Genomic DNA, 26,274 nt, shown 5'->3' on the forward strand with positions numbered 1-26,274 from the left:
TGCAAATTATAAATGTTACTTCATTGCTGATTGGTTGCTATGGGCAACTTCTCCAATGGCTCACTTCTCCACACTTTTCACTGCTTCATGAATAGACCCCTTAATTGTGACTCTCCCATGAGGCACGTGCCTAGGGGCGCCATTTGTTGGGGGGTGGCACTTGGATTATTGTTTAGTACTGTCCAAAATTTACCAGTAACTACTAAATATTTCCTCTGTACCTTACTGTATGCTATTTTGAGTGGAGTATAATCTACTAGGACATGAGCAGACTACCCCTGTAAGTTGATCTAAGTAGTAAATACGAATACAAAATAAAATAAAAAAATATCATAGTTCATGACTTATTATTATTATTATTATAATAATTATATTACATTGATAATTATCAAATGAGGGCTTTTAAACAAACAATGAGAATTGGCGGAGTGTGTCGGCCATTACTGTTGTGCCTAGGGGTGCCCTAACCCCTAAACCCACCCCTGTATTTTGTAGATACACTACTGTGAAATTATTCCTTACTATTTATTTTTTATCTCCCTCCCTGTACAGTTGATGGAACATCGGATGAGCTTGATGTACCCATAAAAAAGTTCTTTGAAGACACAGACTTTGTGAGACAGCATAGTATAATGAGCACCAACTCTGTGAACTGGGCACGAGTGATGGTGCAGATTGCTCATTTCTGCCATGGCTACTTCCAATGCGTTCCAACCACAGCTGGAGAAACGCTGCCCCAAGTGGAAATAGTTGTACCAACAGGCGGAGCAGGGAATATGACAGGTAAGAAGCACAGAGAATACTATAGCTACAATGTGCTTAATAAAGTATCTACAAAGTCATACAGGGTAATACTTACTGAAGTGATCATATGATGATAACACTGAATATATATTAGAAATCATGAACTGTGTGTAAAAAACATTGCAGCCGTCTATTCGTCATGCCTTATGGAGCCGTTATGCATGCGGAAAACTGGTTCCTTCATATATTAAGTAACAGGCTCATTCAATATTAGAGGATCGATTTTGCTGTAAATATTCAGCAAACTCTGAAAGCGTAAAAGTTTTTCTGCCGTTACCTTGCAGGACCTGTGGACACCTGCAGATGGCGTTAGTTCTCAGTGGCCTGTATCTTCCTAACAGAAGGAGGTCTGGAGCACGAAGAGGGGTCCCCAAAAGCCCTGCGTCTCCTCAGGCATAGCCATATTAAGGGAGGGGTGCAGGGGCAGGGCCGGTTTTAGACCTTGTGGCGCCCAGGGCGAAAGTTTCCTGTGGCGCCCCCTCCAGGTAAAATACAGTTGGTGCATGCCGATGACGTCACCCCAAAACAGGGGCGTGGCTTCTTCATAGGGAAGGGGCGTGCCCACAGTTATCCCCCTGTACTTTTGCCCCACTGTAGCTGTGCCCCCAGTAGTTGTGCCCCAGTAGCTGTACCCCCAGTAGCTGTGCCCAGTTAATTTTCCCCCAGTAGCTGTTTCCCCTGTAGCAATGCCCCATTTAGTTGTGCTCCTTGTAGCTGTGCCCCCTATAGTAGTGCCCACAGTAGCTGTGCCCCTTGTAGTTGTGCCCCCAGTTGATTTGCACCCTGTAGCTGTGCCCCAGTATGTGCCCCCTGTAGTTGCGCCCCCAGTAGTTGTGCCCCCCTGTAGATTTGCCCCCAGTAGTTGTGCCCCCAGCAGCTGTGCCCCCAGTTAATTTGCCCCCAGTAGGTGTTCCCCCTGTAGTAGTGCCCACTGTAGTAGTGCCCCTAGTAGTTGTGCCCCCTGTAGCAGTGCCCCTTGTAGCAGTGCCCCCAGTTGATTTGCCCCAGTAGCTGTTCCCCCTGTAGCAGTGCCCCCAGTATGTGCTCCCTGTAATTGTGCCCCCCGTAGATCTGCCCCCAGTAGCTGTGCCCCTTGTAGCTGTGCCCCCTGTATGTGCCCCCTGTAGTAGTGCCCCCAGTAGTAGTGTCCCCAGTATGTGCCCCCTGTAGTAGCGCCGCTTTGAAACCCTAAAACCCCCCCCACAATACTTACCAGTCTCGTTCCTGCTTCCGGACCGCTGCTGCTGCTGTCTCTGGGTGCCGGCTCCTCTCTATGGGAGAGACGTCATGACGTCTCTCCCATAACAGCGCCGCACTGACACTAGGGGTCAATTTTGACCTCTAGCATCAGTCAGCAACGCCGTCTGCAGCAGGCGCACACGGCGTTTGCTGCAGCCGGGGGCCGGGGAGGGAGGGTGGATTAGTAGCGGCTCTTGCCACGGCGGCAGCGCCTCCCTCAGGGTAGCGGCGCCCCGGGCAAAAAGCCTGCTTGCCTGTGGCAAGAGCCGCTACTGTGCAGGGGATACTGTACCCCTGGCCCCCCTCTGTCAGGGGGCGCCCCGGGCAGAAACACACTGACATCACTAGCTATCCCTCTTGTGCAGCAGTAGAAAAGGCAGCCAGAATGCGAGGAGGACAGTATGCAGTGCAGGCAGAGACACAGGGGTATCAGCTTTCATGAGCTACTGACGTAGCTTCCAAACCAGAGGAGATATAGGAATAGGGGAGAGAACTGTAAGTGACACAAGGATCCCAGCTTCTCCTCCTCCCCGCCTGGGTGTCTGAGTCCTGTGTAACCGGTTATCTAATGAGAGCATTCGGGTTTAGAAAGAGAGAGACACAAAGAGTCCTGTCCCAGGGTGTAAGTACAGAGGATGCTGCTATTGCATTTTTGCAAGATAAATTATACATTTTATTTTTCTATGTGTATTTTTAAGGTTAAGTTGTCTTTGATCCACTACAAGAAATAGTTGTCTCACAATTAGGTGGCGCTATAAACAGTACCCAGGCATTATTAAACTATTAGTTTAAACCTAATATAAACCATTGGTTCAAATGTAAGAGAAGCAGTTAGCTTCCTGACAGACGGGATCCCAGCGGTCAATATACCGACGTCGGGATCCTGAAGAAGGAGACAATGTGGGACTATACCGTCAGCCGGCATCCGATTGTTCGGACAGCGGGATGCGCTTGTGTGGGGGAGGTTAGGTTTAGGCAAAAGAATGGGAGTTCGGGTTAGGGGCCGGGGAGGGAGGGTTAGGCACAAAGTGGGGAGGGTTAGGCACCCACAAGGGAGGGTTAGGGTAGGGGGCAGAGGAGGGTGAGGGGGCTTACTGTGGGGGCTGTCGGGATTCTGATGGCCCGGATGCCGCTGTCGGTATTCCAACTGCCGGTATCCCATCTATCGGCAAATCATACTGATCCCAAATGTAATATACACAATATCAAATATCTCAAGCCTCCCTGTCTTAAGTGCCCCGAGTTGCCCCATGGCTTAATCCGGCCCTGCCCTCTGGCAGTGTGTCCGACCCAGCAGCGTAAATTCTGCCAGTTCTAATTAATACTTAATTATCTGGGACACTCGATTACTGTGCAGTGACCACCATATATTCTAAAGATCTGTCGACTAATTTAGGAGTAAACACAGTAAAAAAAAAAAAATGTGCAAGTTTTCACACTGGAAATATTCTTCTCATTCATAAGTCTGGAAAATCCAGCAGCCCCTATAGAAACCTGTCTGAGATATCTGCTGCGCGCGCCCTCCTTATTACATCTTGGGGATACTTCATATTTTCAGGTGCCCCTCAAAAAACAGGTGTTTTGGGGTGATATGCCACAAATATACTGTAATAAATATATATCCATACTTCAGGTATTGTAGGTGAAACAATTTATACAATTATAAATATTTAGTGTATATGACTTTATTAAATGCTATAGTTATATATATTTTCTTCCCGCCTGCCCGCCACTCCCAGCGGGGTGTATCGCACAGAAGATGGGGCTGCCAATCCAGCTGGTCGCTGGTGTGAACAGAAATGACATTATCCACCGCACTGTTCAGCATGGAGACTTCTCATTAAGGGACACGGAGGTGACTTTGGCTTCTGCAATGGACATTCAGGTAACGGAAATCCACATGGCATACACAATAGCATTCCATGCAACATATTATCACATGTGGAATCAGGTATAATTTGTTGTGTCTCTTGTCCATTAGAATTGTGCAATCTTATTGATGAGCAAGGTCACTGTAAATGTCTCAATAACAGCAGCATGCTTTAAAGACCGTGCTGGTGCTGACCTCTAGTGGAATATTGGCGCATTACAATCTATATTTCTAGGAAAGACAGCTAGGAGTAGAGTTTATGGGGTGTAGTATGGTATGCTGGCTGTCGGGGTCCCGGCGCACAGCATACCGGCGCCGGAATCCTGACTGCCGGCATACCGACAGCTGGGCAAGCGCAAATGAGCCCGTTGCGGGCTCGGTGGCGCGCTACGCTATCTATTCTCCCTCCAGGAGGGTCGTGGGCCCCAAGAGGGAGAAAAGGCCAGTTGTCAAGATTTCGGCACCGGTATACTGTGCGCCGGGACCCAGACAGCCGGAAAACTGAAGACCACACGATTTAATGGTATCCAGATCATAGGTCGACAGTCCAGTAGGTCGACACCAAATGGTTGACGTGCATATGGTCAACAAGTTAACAGGTTCAATGGTCAACACAACATATGGTCGACGTGAGTTGTTTTTTTTCCAACTTTTTCATTTACCATCCACATGGACTACAGTTGGGAACAGTAACCTTTGCTGAGCGCAGCGAGGGACCTTGCCCGAAGCATGGTGACGAAGCGAGCCATGCAAGGGGATGCAGTGCACTAATTGGAGGGTCCATGTGCTGGAAGTTACATTTTGACACACACAAAAAAACATGAAAAACTAATTTTGACCTTTTCACGCGTCAACCATTTTCGTGTCATTTGGTGTCAACCTTTTTACTGGCGAACTACTATACCATAACCGAATTAATAAAGCTTCTAAAACAGAAAAGCGATGGTGTTGCCCCTAGCAACCCATCAGGTTCTATTTTTTTTTTTTTTTAAGCTGGAGTCTGATCGGTTGCTATGGGTAACACCTCCACTTTTCATTTTTAGAAGCTTTAGTAAATCTACCCCCAAGACTTACCAGAGCCACCTGAACAAAACCACCCGGTCTGTCTAAAACTCATTACAATTTCCCACAATGCTCTCTCACACTCACTACAGTAAGCACTGAGTTCTGCCACCACCAATATTTGGTTGCAAAGCTGATATTTTGATGAAGTCTGTGGTTACTCTCTGAAGTCCCACAATGCAATTCCCTGTAATTAGCAATGAACAGTAGCATTTATAACACACGTCTGTCTTGCACGTAGGAATATTAAAAACACTTTGCAGAAATTATTCCAGAAACATCCAGGCACACAGGGGTCCCGAAAGTGGAGTGAAATAATTAGTGATGTGCACCGGACATTTTTCGGGTTTTGTGTTTTGGTTTTGGATTCGGTTCCGCGGCCGTGTTTTGGATTCGGACGCGTTTTGGCAAAACCTCACCGAAAATTTTTTGTCGGATTCGGGTGTGTTTTGGATTCGGGTGTTTTTTAAAAAAAACCCTAAATAAACAGCTTAAATCATAGAATTTGGGGGTCATTTTGATCCCATAGTATTATTAACCTCAATAACCATAATTTCCACTCATTTCCAGTCTATTCTGAACACCTCACAATATTATTTTTAGTCCTAAAATTTGCACCGAGGTCGCTGGATGGCTAAGCTAAGCGACACAAGTGGCCGACACAAACACCTGGCCCATCTAGGAGTGCACTGCAGTGTCAGGCAGGATGGCACTTCAAAAAAATAGTCCCCAAACAGCACATGATGCAAAGAAAAAAAGAGACGCACCAAGGTCGCTGTGTGACTAAGCTAAGCGACACAAGTGGCCGACACAAACACCTGGCCCATCTAGGAGTGGCACTGCAGTGTCAGGCAGGATGGCACTTCCAAAAAATAGTCCCCAAACAGCACATGATGCAAAGAAAAAAAGAGGTGCACCAAGGTCGCTGTGTGACTAAGCTAAGCGACACAAGTGGCCGACACAAACACCTGGCCCATCTAGGAGTGGCACTGCAGTGTCAGGCAGGATGGCACTTCAAAAAAATTGTCCCCAAACAGCACATGATGCAAAGAAAAAAAGAGGCGCACCAAGGTCGCTGTGTGACTAAGCTAGTATACTTGACGACACAGAGGTAGGTAGAGCAGTGGCCTACTGTACCGTAATGCTATATATTATATACTGGTGGTCAGCAAACCGTGCAAAACTGAAATGCACCACAGGTATGGATGGATAGTATACTTGACGACACAGAGGTAGGTACAGCAGTGGCCTTCCGTACCGTACTGCTATATATACTGGTGGTCACTGTGTCAGCAAACTGCAAAACTAAAATGCACCACAGGTATAGAATGTAGATGGATAGTATACTTGACGACACAGAGGTAGGTACAGCAGTGGCCTTCCGTACCGTACTGCTATATATACTGGTGGTCACTGTGTCAGCAAACTGCAAAACTAAAATGCACCACAGGTATAGAATGTAGATGGATAGTATACTTGACGACACAGAGGTAGGTACAGCAGTGGCCTTCCGTACCGTACTGCTATATATACTGGTGGTCACTGTGTCAGCAAACTGCACAACTGAAATGCACCACAGGTATAGAATGTAGATGGATAGTATACTTGACGACACAGAGGTAGGTACAGCAGTGGCCTTCCGTACCGTACTGCTATATCTACTGGTGGTCACTGTGTCAGCAAACTGCAAAACTAAAATGCACCACAGGTATAGAATGTAGATGGATAGTACACTTAACGACACAGAGGTAGGTAGAGCAGTGGCCTTCCGTACCGTACTGCTATATATACTGGTGGTCACTGTGTCAGCAAACTGCACAACTGAAATGCACCACAGGTATAGAATGTAGATGGATAGTATACTTGACGACACAGAGGTAGGTACAGCAGTGGCCTTCCGTACCGTACTGCTATATATACTGGTGGTCACTGTGTCAGCAAACTGCAAAACTAAAATGCACCACAGGTATAGAATGTAGATGGATAGTATACTTGACGACACAGAGGTAGGTACAGCAGTGGCCTACTGTACCGTAATGCTATATATTATATACTGGTGGTCACTGGTCAGCAAAACTCTGCACTGTACTCCTCCTATATAATATTATACTGGTGGTCCCCAGTCCCCACAATAAAGCAGCACACTGAGCACAGATATGGAGTGTTTTTCAGGCAGACAACGTATACTGGTGGTGGTCACTGTCAGCAAAACTCTGCACTGTACTCCTGCTCTATAATACAGCTGCTCCCCAGTCCCCACAATTAAGCAGTGTGAGCACAGATATATGCAGCACACTGAGCACAGATAAGGAGCGTTTTTTTCAGGCAGAGAACGGATAAAACTGGTGGTAAAACTCTGCACTGTACTCCTATATTAATATAAAGCTGCTCCCCAGTCCCCACAATGATATAAGCAAGCACAAATATTTGCATCAACTCAACAATGAATAAACGGAGAGGACGCCAGCCAAGTCCTCTCCCTAACATTTCGAATGCACGAGTGAAAATGGCGGCGACGCGCAGCTGCTTATATAGAATCCGAATCTCGCGAGAATCTGACAGCGGGATGATGACGTACGGCCGCGCTCGGGTTAACCGAGCCATACGGGAGAATCCGAGTATGCCTCGGACCCGTGTAAAATGGGTGAAGTTCGGGGGGGTTTGGTTTCCGAGAAACCGAACCCGCTCATCACTAGAAATAATCACATTAGCAATCATTACATCACAGGGACGGGCTCTTTTCAGAGCCATTGTCCCTGCATGTGTACTGTATATTAGTATATTCGGGTTAAACTTTATTTCTTATTGCTGTAAACAGAAACTGCAATTATAGTCAAAAACCCAATAATTGAGTAATATGCCCATTAGAGCTTGGATAATGGGGGAAATTCCAAGTTGATCGCAGCAGGAAATTTTTTAGCAGTTGGGCAAAACCATGTGCACTGCAGGTGTGGCAGATATAACATTTGCAGAGAGAGTTAGATTTAGGTGGGTTATTTTATTTCTGTGCAGGGTAAATAATACTGGCTGCTTTATTTTTACACTGCAAATTAGATTGCAGATTGAACACACCACACCCAAATCTTACTCTCTCTGCACATGTTATCTGACTCCCCTGCAGTGCACATGGTTTTACCCAATTGCTAACAGAATTCCTGCTGCGATCAACTTGGAATTACCCCCTCAGTAAGTCCAAATACATTGGGTTTTGTTTTTTTACACACAAATACTAACTACTTCTACATATAGGGGGTCATTCCGAGTTGTTCGCTCGCAAGCTGCTTTTAGCAGCTTTGCACACGCTAAGCCGCCGCCTACTGGGAGTGAATCTTAGCTTATCAAAATTGCGAACGAAAGATTAGCAGAATTGCGAATATACACTTCTTAGCAGTTTCTGAGAAGCTCCAGACTTACTCGGCATCTGCGATCAGTTCAGTCAGTTTCGTTCCTGGTTTGACATCACAAACACACCCAGCGTTCGCCCAGACACTCCTCCGTTTCTCCAGCCACTCCCGCGTTTTTCCCAGAAACGGTAGCGTTTTTTCGCACACACCCATAAAACGGCCAGTTTCTGCCCAGAAACACCCACTTCCTGTCAATCACATTACGATCACCAGAACGAAGAAAAAACCCGTAATGCCGTGAGTAAAATACCCTACTGCATAGCAAATTTACTTGGTGCAGTCGCACTGCGGACATTGCGCATGCGCATTAGCGACTAATCGCTCCGTTGCGAGAAAAAAATAACGAGCGAACAACGCGGAATGACCCCCATAGCACACACATACTGCCCGCTTCCTCATACAGCACACACATACTGCCTGCTTCCTCATACAGCACACACATACTGACTGCTTCCTCATACACCACACACATACTGCCTGCTTCCTCATACAGCACACACATACTGCCTGCTCCTTCATACAGCACACACATACTGCCTGCATACAGCACACCCATACTGACTGCTTCCTCATACAGCACACACATACTGACTGCTCCTTCATACAGCACACACATACTGACTGCTCCTTCATACAGCACACACATACTGACTGCTCCTTCATACACAACACACATACTGCTGTTTCCTCATACAGCACACACATACTGCCTGCTTCCTCATACAGCACACACATACTGCCTGCTTCCTCATACAGCACACACATACTGCCTGCTTCCTCATACAGCACACACATACTGGCCGCTTCCTCATACAGCACACACATACTGCCTGCTCCTTCATACAGCACACACATACTGACTGCTCCTTCATACAGCACACACATACTCCCTGCTTCTTCATACAGCAAACACATACTGCCTGCTTCTTCATACAGCACACACATACTGCCTGCTCCTTCATACAGCACACACATACTGCCTGCTCCTTCATACAGCACACACATACTGACTGCTCATTCATACACCACACACATACTGCCTGCTCATTCATACACCACACACATACTGGCCGCTTCTTCATACAGCACACACATACTGTCTGCTTCCTCATACAGCACACACATACTGCCTGCTTTCTCATACAGCACACACATACTGCCTGCTTCCTCATACAGACACACATACTGCCTGCTTCCTCATACAGCACACACATACTGCCTGCTTCCTCATACAGCACACACATACTGGCCGCTTCCTCATACAGCACACACATACTGCCTGCTCCTTCATACACCACACACATACTGACTGCTCCTTCATACAGCACACACATACTGCCTGCTTCCTCATACAGCACACACATACTGCCTGCTCCTTCACACAGCACACACATATTGACTGCTCCTTCATACAGCACACCCATACTGACTGCTTCCTCATACAGCACACACATACTGCCTGCTTCCTCATACAGCACACACATACTGGCCGCTTCCTCATACAGACACACATACTGCCTGCTTCCTCATACAGCACACACATACTGTCTGCTTCCTCATATAGCACACCCATACTGCCTGCTCCTTCATACAGCACACACATACTGACTGTTTCCTCATACAGCACACACATACTGCCTGCTTCCTCATAGAGCACACACATATTGCCTGCTTCCTCATACAGCACACACATACTGCCTGCTTCCTCATACAGCACACACATACTGCCTGCTTCCTCATAGAGCACACACATATTGCCTGCTTCCTCATACAGCACACACATACTGACCGCTTCCTCATACAGCACACACATACTGCCTGCTCCTTCATACAGCACACACATACTGCCTGCTCCTTCATACAGCACACACATACTGACTGCTTCCTCATACAGCACACACATACTGCCTGCTCCTTCATATAGCACACACATACTGACTGCTCCTTCATACAGCACACACATACTGACTGCTTCCTCATACAGCACACACATACTGCCTGCTTCCTCATACAGCACACACACACACTGACTGCTTCCTCATACAGCACACACATACTGACTTCTCCTTCATACACCACAAACATACTGCCTGCTCCTTCATACACCACACACATACTGCTTGCTTCCTCATACAGCACACACATACTGCCTGCTTCTTCATACAGCACACACATACTGGCCGCTTCCTCATACAGCACACTCATACTGCCTGCTCATTCATACAGCACACACATACTGCCTGCTTCCTCATATAGCACACCCATACTGCCTGCTCCTTCATACAGCACACACATTCTGCCTGCTTCCTCATACAGCACACACATACTTACCGCTTCCTCATACAGGACACACATACTGCCTGCTTCCTCATACAGCACACACATACTTACCGCTTCCTCATACAGGACACACATACTGCCTGCTTCCTCATACAGTACACATACTGCCTGCTTCTTCATAAAGCACACACATACTGACTGCTTCCTCATACAGCACACACATACTGCCTGCTTCTTCATACAGCACACACATACTGAACAGCTTTATTTTAGCACTGGAGCTAGCTCCAGGACCCCCCCCCCTCTAAATCTGTTGACACATAATAAATTAGCATAACTCTCTGGGGGCGGAATGGATTAAACGAAAAATGCGGTAAACCCCCGTTTACTGAATTTTCCGAATGTACTAACCTCCGACCGCCAGGATAGTGCATATAGAAGCCTATGGGATCCCTCACAACGATCGGTGTGAGGAATCCGATCGGATCACTCCTAGCATGCCCTATGGCTGCCCCCGTCACTTTGCACATGCGCAGTCTGACTCCTGGGGCCAATCAGGTCTGAATTACCCCCTCTGTCCATAGTGAATTGCCATGTTTTATATCTTTAAGCGTCTATTTAATGAACCAGTTCTGCCTGAACCAGAAATACACTATCTATGAATGAATTAGTATAGGGTGGAACTATTGGCCAAATACCGTGAACCATCCCAAGAGCTGAAGAGCAGGAGATTCGCTCACCTCTAGTTACATCACATTCTGTTACACATCCTCCATAGTTCTTCCCTGTGTGTCTGATCGCAGGAACCCTACAACATGGAGAGGATCCTGTGGCTGCTTTCAGGAGCAGACAGTGGGAGGATTAAGCAGATGATGGAAGAATTTAATGTGAAGAAAAGGCTCCAATTACCACAGGAGCTGCACCAAAAGGTACGTCACATAATCTGTGTGGGATCCGGATTGAAAGTCGACAGTAACTAGGTCGACAATGTCTAGGTCGACCACTATTGGTCGACAGTAACTAGGTCGACAGGGTGTCAAAGCGGTAGCGGAGCGAAGGCACCATGCCCGAAGCATGGCGAGCGAAGCGAGCCATGCGAGGGGACGCGGTGCACTAATTGGGGTTCCCGGTCACTCTACGAAGAAAACGACACCAAAATAACATTAAAAACTCATGTCGACCTTTTGACCTGTCGACCTAGAACATGTCGACCTAAAGACCCTGTCGACCTAGACACCCTGTCGACCTAGTTACTGTCGACCAATAGTGGTCGACCTAGACATTGTCGACCTAGACATTGTCGACCTAGTTACTGTCGACTTTCAATACCACACCCATCTGTGTATATATGGTTATTTATTTATTGCCAGTAATTTATATAGCGCACACATATTCTGCAGCACTTTACAGAGAATATTTGGCCATTCACATCAGCCCCTGTTCCAGTGGAGTTTATAATCTGTGGCCCCATTTATCAACGAGTTTCCTTGCTGGAAACTCATTTTTAGTAGTAAATGGGACCAACTGCTATTAGCCTTTTATATTCCCTATTCTGCGGCACGCTAAAGTGTATTTAAGAACGAGCGCTATTTCTGAAACAGCGCTCACTTACCTATAATGGCCTCGTCTGCTCCGGGCAGACGTTAGGACACCTCTGTAGCGGAGTCCGTCCAGCGCTCCGGCTCCCCCCTCCCGCAGCAATCCCGGCATGCATTACAGCTGCCAGGTTGCTATAGAGACAGGACTCTGCTGCAGCATCGTCCTTCCTGCGCTCCGGCTCCCACTCCCACAGCAATCCCGGCATGCATCACGCCGCATCCGGAAATTACTACTGCGCATGTGCCGAAAATGACCATATTCCGGCACATGCGCAGACTCCCTACACACATCATTGTCAGCGCTGATGTAAGGTAAACATCAGCGCTGATGCGGCAAATACCGCATTCGCTCGCCGTGGCATAAGCTCTTCTTAAATGGAAGATCGCGATGCCACTATACCACGGCGAGTGAAAACGGTATTTACCACTTCACTTATAGCTGCTTGATAAATGGGGGCTTATATTCCCTATCACATGTACTCGCACACACATTCATGCTAGGGTTAATTTTTTTTGAAAGCCAATGTACCTACCAGTATAGTTTTGGATTGTGGGAGGAAACCCGGAGGAAACCCACACAAGTACAGGGAGAATATACAAACTCCACACAGTTAGGGCCATGGTAGAAATCGAACCCATGACCTCAGTGCTGTGAGGCAGTAATGCTAACCACTACACCATCTATGCTGTCTATTAATTGCATAGGCAAACATGGGGGGGATCCGGGTTGCAGGGAAACTCTCCTTCTCTTTGCCAGTGGTTCAAATTATGACCTATCAATAGTATATAATATGATTACTAGAGCTACCACCATAACATGCAGTGTAAGGTACAGAGCAGAGCTGTTGCACATGCCTGGTGATAGCAGCTTCTTCTACTAAGTTTGCAGTGTGAGTGTGGATCTGAGCGCTCAGTCTGTACACTGTCTGAACCAGAGAGTAGCTGCCAGGAAGAAGAGACAGGAGTCTTACTATGAGGTGGGAGAGTGTGTGCTAACAAAGTGCACGTCTGTTTCCTACAGATTCAATTATGTATGTGTATTTATTTATTTATTTATCATAGGATGTTTAGTCTTTTCCTGACCACTTACGTTATTTATATTAAATATGTTTGATATAGCCTATACTAGACCATCTATAGTATTAATTATTAATACTGTATTCCAATATATAAAATAAAGGTGTGTGTGGACCTCAGTGTATTTTTTATTTTGGTTCTTCTTATTCATCATAGTGTTTCGGCAAAAACACCCTCAAGTGTTCTGGTACGGATTTGGTTTTTGGTTTGGTTAAAAATTGGTAACAAATTGACAATCATTGATAAAAATAAAAAAAATCATGTCATTTTTGTCAGCTAGGCATAGGTAAACTAGACAAGTGCCTAGGGGCACAAGCAGCTTCTGCTGATGAAAATGATATGCAGCATGCCTATATTCTGTGTGTGTGACTGCGGCTGTATCTGCATATTAATTGCATTACTAATGTGCAGCATTATGTGTATAAGGTGTACTACAGTACTTTGTGGCGTAATGTATAGAAAGGGCACTACTGTGTGGTCTAATGTGAATTATGAGCAATATGGTGTGGTGTAATGTGAATAAGGGGCACTACTGTGAGGAGTAACGTGGTACTACTGTGTGATGTAACGTGAATAAGAGACACTATTGCTTGATGTAATGTGAATAAAGTTGCAGTACTGCGTGGCGTAATTTCAACTGGGGGTATTATTGTGTGGCCATGTCCCTTCCCAGCAAGGACACACCCCGTTTTGGGCTGCGCTCCGAATGTGCACACTGTTCCTATTTAAAATATAGGAGGTATGAGCACAAAAATGAGGACTGCTATGGGTGATGGTGCTGGGAAAGGGGTGCAGGGTCAGAAGTGGAACTAGCGTCTGTGCAAGGAGGCACCAGACAAAATCTTTATTAAAGAAAAGTTTTCAAACCAGCGCTCCAAATCAGCAGTGCTGCACCGTCCGCTGAAGTGGTCACCCCCACTTCCAAAGAAACGTTTAGACGATTCACAAAATGCAGATATGCGCACCCCGGGGTAGTACGGGATGATTGTTCGAGTATTAGTTTTGTATGTAAAGCGTTCGATATTCAAATATTCAAATATTCAGATCCTTCCCTTTAGATCAGAACAGAGTTCCTCTTCGTTCCCTCAAAGAAACAAAAATGAGGGAATATATAGTGAAGTACAGTTTTATTATGGGTGTGAACAACATAAGCAGGTAATATACAATTCCACCAACTTGTAGTGGGGCAAATATGCGTACCAGAATATGTGGGGTCCCCAGCGATGGTTACCCTATAGCACTTGTGAGGTTGTAAACAGATACCTCCCGGGATCTCAGCACTGTTCCTCCTCTAGCCCTGGTAATCCTGGGTACTTCCACTCTTACTGGATCTGTCGCAGTCTGTCCCACAGCACCAACGCGTTTCTGCTCTCAAGGAGCCTTTCTCAAGGTGTGTGGTGGAATGAAAAACTGGGAGTATTTAAACCCAGTGCTGTGGTGTGATTGGTTCAGACTGGACCGTGCAGTAATTATAGTTCCCTCAGTCAATTTGCTTGTACTGACTATTGTGGTGGGTTTCTTCTTTCTTGTATATAATTTATAGCCCCTTAGGTGGTGAAAACTTAAAATACAATTCCTTAATCACTTTAAAATGTTCAAAACTCCGTGATTCGGCGTGCGTTCCAACTCGTGGAACGCACACCGTTCTTCCGGTTCCGCCCGCCGTTCGTGATAATACACGCCCGGCGTTTTCAAGCCTCTCACGGAGCATGCGTTCCATGTGCTGGAACGCATGCCATTTCCATTTCCGCCTCGGCTCCTAATGGCATTGATGTGATATTCAATGCCCGAACTTCCGGTCACGGACGGAATCAGCTGTGGAACGCATTAATTAGTATGCGTTCCACCGACTTCCATTTGATACAAAACAAACCATTTATATATCTCATCTTAGTAAAATGAGCAAGAGGTGGGAGAAAAACAGAACAAAAATTGGACATCAATATATAAATATAAAAGATGTGAAACATCAGGTTAATTAATACAGGGTATTTCTCATATAAAACCTCGTGCTCCTCAAAAATGTGAACCACATTTTAAAATATTAAAAATAGTACAATTCATTACAGAAACATATTATATTGGTAAAAAAATGATAATTAATAAAAATATATCAATAAATTATCATAAAAACCATTTAAATTCAAAGTCCAGATTCAGTCCCTTGGGGGATAAAGTCCCCATATTGTAAATCCACCTCATTTCTGTTTGTGCGAGACTCTCTTCTAGATTTCCATTCCGCCAGTGATTCTGAACCATTTTAATGCCTATTACTTTCTCCAAAGCGTTACAATTTTTATTGTGGACTGCCTTAAAATGACTTGAAACTGAGTGGTTTTCGAAGCCCTTCTTTACATTCCGAGTATGTTCTGCCCATTGTTCCTTAAGGGGTCTGGTGGTCCGACCAATATACTGTAATTTACAACTGCACTCAATCAAATAAATACAGTTTTTAGTGTTGCACGTAATAAATTCAGAGATATTGTATGTATTCCCAGTGGTGTTAGACCTAAATTCCTCCGTCTTACTGGGATGCTTGGTGTGACTTCTACACATCAAGCACAAGTCGCATCTATGAAACCCTTTTGTTTTTATTCTGCTAGATTTTTTAGGTGCAATCGCACTTTTTACTAGCTTCTGTTTTAAATTGGGTGCTCTTCTATATACGAATTTTGGGTTCTGTGGTATGATTTTCTCTAAAATCGGATCTCTGGTTAAAAGATGCCAATGTTTTTTAACAATTTGTTCCATTTCCTTGTGTTGGCCATTAAAAGATGTTATAAAAGGTAAAGTGCATGTGTCTTCCTGGAGTTTTCTTTTTGGTTTTAAGAGATCTTGTCTGTTTGCTTCTTGTATTTCCGTAATATATTCATCAACTTTATTACCATCATATCCTTTAGAAACAAATTTTTTCTTCATATCAGCAGATTGGTTTTTAAAAACAGTAATATCGGTGCAGTTTCTTCTTATTCTTCTGATTTGGCCTTTTGGTACATTTTTTAACCAGTTGAAATGGTGGTTACTTGAAACTGAAATGTAGGAATTACTGTCCGTTGGTTTAAAATATGATTTTGTTTTTAAAACATTATTTTCGATATACAAAGTAAGATCCAAAAAATTTACTTCCATTTTACTAATATTGAACACCAAGGAAATGTTAAAATCATTCTTATTAAGAGATTCGCAAAAAGAGTTAAGAGTTTCTTCATCACCTTCCCAGATAAAAATAATGTCATCGATAAAACGATACCATAATTTGATGTTAGATAAAAAGGGGTTGCCTTCTGTCCATATGTGATGATTTTCCCAATAACTCATGAAGAGGTTAGCATATGCTGGAGCAAAGCGTGTGCCCTTAGCAGTCCCCATTTTTTGTAAATAAAATTTTCCGTTATGCCAGAAGAAATTATTATTTAAAATAAACCTAATACTCTCCAATATAAACGGAATTTTGCCTGTTTCAAAATTGCTGTTTTGTAAATGATATTTCACGGCATTGATTCCTTTTTCATGGTCAATAATTGTGTATAGACTACTAACGTCTGCAGTGGCCATGATATAATTATGTTCCCATTTGAAGCTTTTCACTTTTTGTAGGATATCCACAGTGTCTTTGATGTATGATACTTTCAAAACTTCGGGCTGGAGATGGTGGTCAATAAAATGGGAAAGATTTGATGTAACCGAGTTTGTTCCCGCTACTATGGGTCTTCCTGGGGGGTTAGATAAACTTTTGTGGATCTTTGGCAATACATAAAAAACAGGTAGGGTAGGGTTTTTGATGTTAATATACTGTTCCTCTTTCTCTTGAATGATACCTTCATTTTTGTATTTGTTTAAGAGTGTTTTTAATTCTCGTTCTATTCTTTCATTTGGATTACCTCTTAAAACCATATACGTAGATTTATCTTCTATCTGTCTGCTGATTTCTTCCTCGTATTTTTTAGCATCCATAATCACAACTCCCCCCCCCCCTTTATCTGAGGGTTTAATGACAATTTCCTTGTTGTCTTGTAGTGCTTTAATTGCTTCTCTTTCTTTTTTCGTGGTATTGGGTTCTTTCTTCCAATGCGGTTGGAGTTTGTCCAGATCAGTAGTTACAGCTTTATTAAAGCTTTCCACGAAACATCCTCTTGAGAAAGTGGGGTTGAAGGTTGACTTCGGTTTGAAGGGGTTTCTCTCTGATGTTGTTTCTCCTGGTTGACTTAAAAAATATTTTTTTAAGCGAAACCTTTCTAACGAATTTCTGGATGTCCAGATAGGTTTCGAATTTGTTGAGTTTATTATCCGGGGCGAACTTGAGGCCTTTTTCTAGTATCCTTGTTTCATCCACTGTCAATTCATAATTACTTAAATTGAATATCTTTGTCTTCCCCAATTCCAGTTCATTGCCATCCTTAACTTCTGAATGTTTAGATTTATTTTGACGTCCTTTGCCCCTTTTGCCCCTTTTCTTGCGTTCTCTTCTGAACACTAATACCTTCTGTTTCTCTTCCAATTCTGCCCTAAAAAAGCTTCATTGTTAAATGCTCTGAACCTATTGCTATTGTCTCTGGTTTGTGGTTCGTAGTTTCTTTGGTTGATATGCCATTCATCCTTCACAAAATAGTCCCTATCGTAATTTTGTCTTTCCCTTCTCTGGTTATTTTCCATCCTTTTCCAATTTTGATTTCTCCTACCCGTAAATTCCCTTCTTTTATAATTTCTAGTGTCTGGGTAAGGTGAAAATCTCCTCATTTCTCTTCTTCTAGCTTCATGTTCCTCCTCTAAATGAGGTGAGGTTCTTCTCATATTTTTCCTGTCATGATTCCTCTTTTCCTTTTTTTCATTTCTCATTTCCCTTGGTCTCTGTATTGAATTGATGTCACAATTACATGGGGTTTCTTCTCTCTCTTCCTCTAATGTAGCACTTCTTCTTCTTTCATCTCCTTCATCTTGTTCTGTTTCTCTTTCTCTCTTATCCCTTATATATTTCCTTTTTTTTCTCATTATTAATTCTTTTTCTCTTTTAATTATTCTGCTTTCCATTTTATTTTCTTTCTCAACATATTTTTCTAGGTCTCTAAATGTAATTAATTCCGTAGTGAAACTTTCTATTTGTTTCTCTATCAGGTTAAGGTCTTTTTTCCTTTCCTGTATTATTAATTCCATAAGTGATATGGAGCAGTTCTCTGTGATGTTCTTCCATTTTTCGTAAAAATCTTTACTTTCATTTTCTGAAGAGGGTCTTTTCTCTATTTTCAGCCCTCTAGGGATAAGTTTTTCTGCAATATATTTTTCTAGGGTTATAGTCTCCCACCAGATTTTGCTTTCTCTAATTAACACATACTCGAGTTTCCTCATAATGATATCCATTTATTTCGTATCCACTCATACCTCTGTTCTATCCCTATCTCCACCATTGGTTTCAAATACTGAATCCAATAGTAATCTTCTTTGATCCCTATACCCCAGCATGGTGCAGCTGGTAAGAAATGGGTGAAAAAAGGTACCATATTAAAGAAAAGTTTTCAAACCAGCGCTCCAAATCAGCAGTGCTGCACCGTCCGCTGAAGTGGTCACCCCCACTTCCAAAGAAACGTTTAGAACGAGCGCTATTTCTGAAACAGCGCTCACTTACCTATAATGGCCTCGTCTGCTCCGGGCAGACGTTAGGACACCTCTGTAGCGGAGTCCGTCCAGCGCTCCGCCTCCCCCCTCCCGCAGCAATTCCGGCATGCATCACAGCTGCCATGTTGCTATAGAGACAGGACTCTGCTGCAGCATCGTCCCTCCTGCGCTCTGGCTCCCCCTCCCACAGCAATCCCGGCATGCATCACGCCGCATCCGGAAATTACTACTGCGCATGTGCCGAAAACGACCATATTCCGGCACATGCGCAGACTCCCTACACACATCATTGTCAGCGCTGATGTAAGGTAAACATCAGCGCTGATGCGGCAAATACCGCATTTGCTCGCCGTGGCATAAGCTCTTCTTAAATGGAAGATCGCGATGCCACGGCGAGTGAAAACGGTATTTACCACTTCACTTATAGCTGCTTGATAAATGGGGGCCTATATTCCCTATCACATGTACTCGCGCACACATTCATGCTAGGGTTAATTTTTTTTGAAAGCCAATGTACCTACCAGTATAGTTTTGGATTGTGGGAGGAAACCCGGAGGAAACCCACACAAGTACAGGGAGAATATACAAACTCCACACAGTTAGGGCCATGGTGGAAATCGAACCCATGACCTCAGTGCTGTGAGGCAGTAATGCTAACCACTACACCATCTATGCTGTCTATTAATTGCATAGGCAAACATGGGGGGGATCCGGGTTGCAGGGAAACTCTCCTTCTCTTTGCCAGTGGTTCAAATTATGACCTATCAATAGTATATAATATGATTACTAGAGCTACCACCATAACATGAGGTGTAAGGGACAGAGCAAGGCTGTTGCACATGCCTGGTGATAGCAGCTTCTTCTACTAAGTTTGCAGTGTGAGTGTGGATCTGAGCGCTCAGTCTGTACACTGTCTGAACCAGAGAGTAGCTGCCAGGAAGAAGAGACAGGAGTCTTACTATGAGGTGGGAGAGTGTGTGCTAACAAAGTGCACGTCTGTTTCCTACAGATTCTATTATGTATGTGTATTTATTTATTTATTTATTTATCATAGGATGTTTAGTCTTTTCCTGACCACTTACGTTATTTATATTAAATATGTTTGATATAGCCTATACTAGACCATCTATAGTGTTAATTATTAATACTGTATTCCAATATATAAAATAAAGGTGTGTTTTTTTCATTTTGGTTCTTATTCATCATAGTGTTTCGGCAAAAACACCCTCAAGTGTTCTGGTACGGATTTGGTTTTTGGTTTGGTTAAAAATTGGTAACAAATTGACAGTCATTGATAAAAATAAAAAAATCATGTAATTTTTGTCAGCTAGGCATAGGTAAACGAGACAAGTGACTAGGGCATTGGGAATGCCTAGGGGCACAAGCAGCTTCTGCTGATGAAAATGATATGCAGCATGCCTATATTCTGTGTGTGTGACTGAGGCTGTATCTGCATATTAATTGCATTACTAATGTGCGGCATTATGTGTGTAAGGTGTACTACAGTACTTTGTGGCGTAATGTATAGAAAGGGCACAACTGTGTGGTCTAATGTGAATAAGGGGCACTACTGTGAGGAGTAACGTGGTACTACTGTGTGATGTAACGTGAATAAGAGACACTATTGCTTGATGTAATGTGAATAAAGTTGCAGTACTGCGTGGCATAATTTCAACTGGGGGTATTATTGTGTGGCCATGTCCCTTCCCAGCAAGGACATACCCCGTTTTGGGCTGCGCCCCGAATGTGCACACTGTTCCTATTTAAAATATAGGAGGTATGAGCACAAGAATGAGGACTGCTATGGGTGAGGGGTGATGGTGCTGGGAAAGGGGTGCAGGGTCAGAAGTGGAACTAGCGTCTGTGCAAGGAGGCACCAGACAAAATCTTGCCTAGGTCATATTGGTTAAGGACGGCACTGATTGTGAACATACTGTATATGTCCAGAGTCGGTACGAGGCTCTTCTACCACTCCCCCAGACTTACTAACTTGCTATAATGTTATCCAATGTTCATTTGGATCTCCCCACCCCTCCCCCCCTGTAGTAATCCTGCATTTGCCCCTGAACTATACAATCTTTCCCTTTCAGTATGGAACACATTTTTAGTGGGGTATGGCAGAGAGATCTGAAGGGCCTGTTTATGGAGTACATATAGAAAGACACAAGGGACAGACCCGACGTGCTTATTCTCATTTTGGCAGTAAGCAATATTATATATGATTAATGTACTGAAGAGACGCAGTAGGTTCTCCAAAAGCCCTAATATAAATTTTACCAAAGAGACCTGTTAGTCTGTGTGTGATGTCACTCAGCTGTATATATAGTGGTATACCGTGGCAGCATATGGTATCACAGCTCAGTACACACTGGCATAAGGCATGGGAATGATACCATAGAATATACCATGTGCACAGCCTCTAAATCTGATGATTAGTCCATTGGTAAGATAACAAGGAAGCATAGCTGTAACTCTACAATAATATTGGAGAGGTCACCAGGATTAATATTATTTATAAGCATTGAATGACACAGAACAAACAACCTGGGTTGCACACCCATGCCTATTTGAGCCTTGAGGCCACGCCCATTGTTTTATACAGCCCACCCCCCTAGGGAGTCTGCAAATCTGGGCAGTCCCATAAAAATGAGACAGGCATATACATAGATGAAACTTATTTCAATTCTGAGAAAGGGCGCAGTCACTTCCGATATTGCTGGACAGGGAATGGTGTTATAAAAGGAAATTACAGCAACTGATCTAGATTCTGTAGGAAACAACAGTTTTCGGGACATGGGGGTTATTCAGATTTCTTAGCAAACCAAAAAAGTACACTAATGGGCAAAACCATGTGCACTGCAGGGGCAGATGTAACATGTGCAGAAAGAGTTAGATTTGGGTGGGTTATATTGTTTCTGTGCAGGGTAAATACTGGCTGCTTTATTTTTATGCTGCAATTTAGATTTCAGTTTGAACACACCCCACCCAAATCTAACTCTCTCTGCACATGTTACATCTGCCCCACCTGCAGTGCAGCAAAGTTTTGCCCAGTTGTCTGCTTTTTTGTTTGCTAACAAACCTGAATAAGGCACCATGGGGGTCATTCCGAGTTGATCGTAGCTGTCCTAAATTTAGCACAGCTACGATCATTCACACTGACATGCGGGGGGGATGCCCAGCAAATGGCTAGTTCGCCCTGCATGTCAGTGCCGCCCTTCCCCCGCAGAGGTGCAAAAGCATTGCACAGCGGCGATGCCTTTGCATGGCGATGCCTTTGCACTCTTGAAGTGCAAAGGCGTCGCCGCTGTGCGATGCCTTTGCACATCAAGAGTAGCTCCCGACCAGCGCAGCTACTTGTCGCTCCCCGGCCCGCAGCGGCTGCATGTGACGTCACGCAGCCGCCGCGGCCCGCCCCCCAACGGTCCGGCCATGCCTGCGTTGGCTGGACCGCGCCCCCTAAACGGCGGCTTAACGCCGCTGTCCAGCCCCCTCCCGCCCAGGGACCGCCTCTGTCTCAGAGGCGATCGCTAGGCAATGACGACTGCGCCGGCAAAATGCGCAGTTCCGACCCGATCACTGCGACAAACTGTAGCGAGCGATCGGGTCGGAATGACCTCCCATATGCGATAGCCTGCGAGATGCAGGCACAAAGCGATTCAGGCGAGTAACACCGTATTTTCAAAGCGACAATAATTTCAACGGCTAAACCAGATTGGCTTTTCCTTTTAAATGATTGCCACTTTAAAAATACGGGCAGAGTCGCCATAATCTAAGCTGTGTCTGCATCTCGCAGGTTATCGCATAATTATCTCGTTCAGTGACGTCAGAGAGAGAGAGATTTCTAAGCCACACCTACCCAATTTAGAGATGAGCGCCTGAAATTTTTCGGGTTTTGTGTTTTGGTTTTGGGTTCGGTTCCGCGGCCGTGTTTTGGGTTCGACCGCGTTTTGGCAAAACCTCACCGAATTTTTTTTGTCGGATTCGGGTGTGTTTTGGATTCGGGTGTTTTTTTCAAAAAACCCTAAAAAACAGCTTAAATCATAGAATTTGGGGGTAATTTTGATCCCAAAGTATTATTAACCTCAAAAAACATAATTTACACTCATTTTCAGCCTATTCTGAACACATCACACCTCACAATATTATTTTTAGTCCTAAAATTTGCACCGAGGTCGCTGTGTGAGTAAGATAAGCGACCCTAGTGGCCGACACAAACACCGGGCCCATCTAGGAGTGGCACTGCAGTGTCACGCAGGATGTCCCTTCCAAAAAACCCTCCCCAAACAGCACATGACGCAAAGAAAAAAAGAGGCGCAATGAGGTAGCTGACTGTGTGAGAAAGATAAGCGACCCTAGTGGCCGACACAAACACCGGGCCCATCTAGGAGTGGCACTGCAGTGTCACGCAGGATGTCCCTTCCAAAAAACCCTCCCCAATCAGCACATGATGCAAAGAAAAAGAAAAGAAAAAAGAGGTGCAAGATGGAATTATCCTTGGGCCCTCCCACCCACCCTTATGTTGTATAAACAAAACAGGACATGCACACTTTAACCAACCCATCATTTCAGTGACAGGGTCTGCCACACGACTGTGACTGATATGACGGGTTGGTTTGGACCCCCCCCAAAAAAGAAGCAATTAATCTCTCCTTGCACAAACTGGCTCTACAGAGGCAAGATGTCCACCTCATCTTCACCCTCCGATATATCACCGTGTACATCCCCCTCCTCACAGATTATCAATTCGTCCCCACTGGAATCCACCATCTCAGCTCCCTGTGTACTTTGTGGAGGCAATTGCTGCTGGTCAATGTCTCCGCGGAGGAATTGATTATAATTCATTTTAATGAACATCATCTTCTCCACATTTTCTGGATGTAACCTCGTACGCCGATTGCTGACAAGGTGAGCGGCGGCACTAAACACTCTTTCGGAGTACACACTTGTGGGAGGGCAACTTAGGTAGAATAAAGCCAGTTTGTGCAAGGGCCTCCAAATTGCCTCTTTTTCCTGCCAGTATAAGTACGGACTGTGTGACGTGCCTACTTGGATGCGGTCACTCATATAATCCTCCACCATTCTATCAATGTTGAGAGAATCATATGCAGTGACAGTAGACGACATGTCCGTAATCGTTGTCAGGTCCTTCAGTCCGGACCAGATGTCAGCATCAGCAGTCGCTCCAGACTGCCCTGCATCACCGCCAGCGGGTGGGCTCGGAATTCTGAGCCTTTTCCTCGCACCCCCAGTTGCGGGAGAATGTGAAGGAGGAGATGTTGACAGGTCGCGTTCCGCTTGACTTGACAATTTTGTCACCAGCAGGTCTTTCAACCCCAGCAGACCTGTGTCTGCCGGAAAGAGAGATCCAAGGTAGGCTTTAAATCTAGGATCGAGCACGGTGGCCAAAATGTAGTGCTCTGATTTCAACAGATTGACCACCCGTGAATCCTTGTTAAGCGAATTAAGGGCTGCATCCACAAGTCCCACATGCCTAGCGGAATCGCTCCGTGTTAGCTCCTTCTTCAATGCCTCCAGCTTCTTCTGCAAAAGCCTGATGAGGGGAATGACCTGACTCAGGCTGGCAGTGTCTGAACTGACTTCACGTGTGGCAAGTTCAAAGGGCATCAGAACCTTGCACAACGTTGAAATCATTCTCCACTGCACTTGAGACAGGTGCATTCCATCTCCTATATCGTGCTCAATTGTATAGGCTTGAATGGCCTTTTGCTGCTCCTCCAACCTCTGAAGCATATAGAGGGTTGAATTCCACCTCGTTACCACTTCTTGCTTCAGATGATGGCAGGGCAGGTTCAGTAGTTTTTGGTGGTGCTCCAGTCTTCTGTACGTGGTGCCTGTACGCCGAAAGTGTCCCGCAATTTTTCTGGCCACCGACAGCATCTCTTGCACGCCCCTGTCGTTTTTTAAAAAATTCTGCACCACCAAATTCAAGGTATGTGCAAAACATGGGACGTGCTGGAATTTGCCCATATTTAATGCACACACAATATTGCTGGCGTTGTTCGATGCCACAAATCCACAGGAGAGTCCAATTGGGGTAAGCCATTCCGCGATGATCTTCCTCAGTTGCCGTAAGAGGTTTTCAGCTGTGTGCGTATTCTGGAAAGCGGTGATACAAAGCGTAGCCTGCCTAGGAAAGAGTTGGCGTTTGCGAGATGCTGCTACTGGTGCCGCCGCTGCTGTTCTTGCGGCGGGAGTCCATACATCTACCCAGTGGGCTGTCACAGTCATATAGTCCTGACCCTGCCCTGCTCCACTTGTCCACATGTCCGTGGTTAAGTGGACATTGGGTACAACTGCATTTTTTAGGACACTGGTGAGTCTTTTTCTGACGTCCGTGTACATTCTCGGTATCGCCTGCCTAGAGAAGTGGAACCTAGATGGTATTTGGTAACGGGGGCACACTGCCTCAATAAATTGTCTAGTTCCCTGTGAACTAACGGCGGATACCGGACGCACGTCTAACACCAACATAGTTGTCAAGGACTCAGTTATCCGCTTTGCAGTAGGATGACTGCTGTGATATTTCATCTTCCTCGCAAAGGACTGTTGAACAGTCAATTGCTTACTGGAAGTAGTACAAGTGGGCTTACGACTTCCCCTCTGGGATGACCATCGACTCCCAGCGGCAACAACAGCAGCGCCAGCAGCAGTAGGCGTTACACGCAAGGATGCATCGGAGGAATCCCAGGCAGGAGAGGACTCGTCAGACTTGCCAGTGACATGGCCTGCAGGACTATTGGCATTCCTGGGGAAGGAGGAAATTGACACTGAGGGAGTTGGTGGGGTGGTTTGCGTGAGCTTGGTTACAAGAGGAAGGGATTTACTGGTCAGTGGACTGCTTCCGCTGTCACCCAAAGTTTTTGAACTTGTCACTGACTTATTATGAATGCGCTGCAGGTGACGTATAAGGGAGGATGTTCCGAGGTGGTTAACGTCCTTACCCCTACTTATTACAGCTTGACAAAGGGAACACACGGCTTGACACCTGTTGTCCGCATTTCTGGTGAAATACCTCCACACCGAAGAGCTGATTTTTTTGGTATTTTCACCTGGCATGTCAACGGCCATATTCCTCCCACGGACAACAGGTGTCTCCCCGGGTGCCTGACTTAAACAAACCACCTCACCATCAGAATCCTCCTGGTCAATTTCCTCCCCAGCGCCAGCAACACCCATATCCTCCTCATCCTGGTGTACTTCAACACTGACATCTTCAATCTGACTATCAGGAACTGGACTGCGGGTGCTCCTTCCAGCACTTGCAGGGGGCATGCAAATAGTGGAAGGCGCATGCTCTTCACGTCCAGTG

The 26,274-nt window shown here is 45.0% G+C and overlaps 1 protein-coding gene across 3 annotated transcripts in view; it reads left to right on the forward strand.

Annotated features, from left to right (window-relative positions):
- The window catches only part of THNSL2 (threonine synthase like 2), a 65,913-nt gene that overhangs the window by 33,617 nt on the left and 6,022 nt on the right, over positions 1-26,274 (forward strand). For all 3 annotated transcript variants that reach the window (XM_063925089.1, XM_063925084.1, XM_063925096.1), the window contains 3 exons: positions 553-783; positions 3,783-3,928; positions 11,463-11,588. In XM_063925089.1, the coding sequence (XP_063781159.1) occupies positions 553-783; positions 3,783-3,928; positions 11,463-11,588 (503 nt within the window). The remainder of the gene's footprint in view (positions 1-552; positions 784-3,782; positions 3,929-11,462; positions 11,589-26,274) is intronic.

The sequence above is a fragment of the Pseudophryne corroboree genome, chromosome 1 (genome assembly GCF_028390025.1).
Source record: "Pseudophryne corroboree isolate aPseCor3 chromosome 1, aPseCor3.hap2, whole genome shotgun sequence".
Classification (NCBI taxonomy): domain Eukaryota; kingdom Metazoa; phylum Chordata; class Amphibia; order Anura; family Myobatrachidae; genus Pseudophryne; species Pseudophryne corroboree.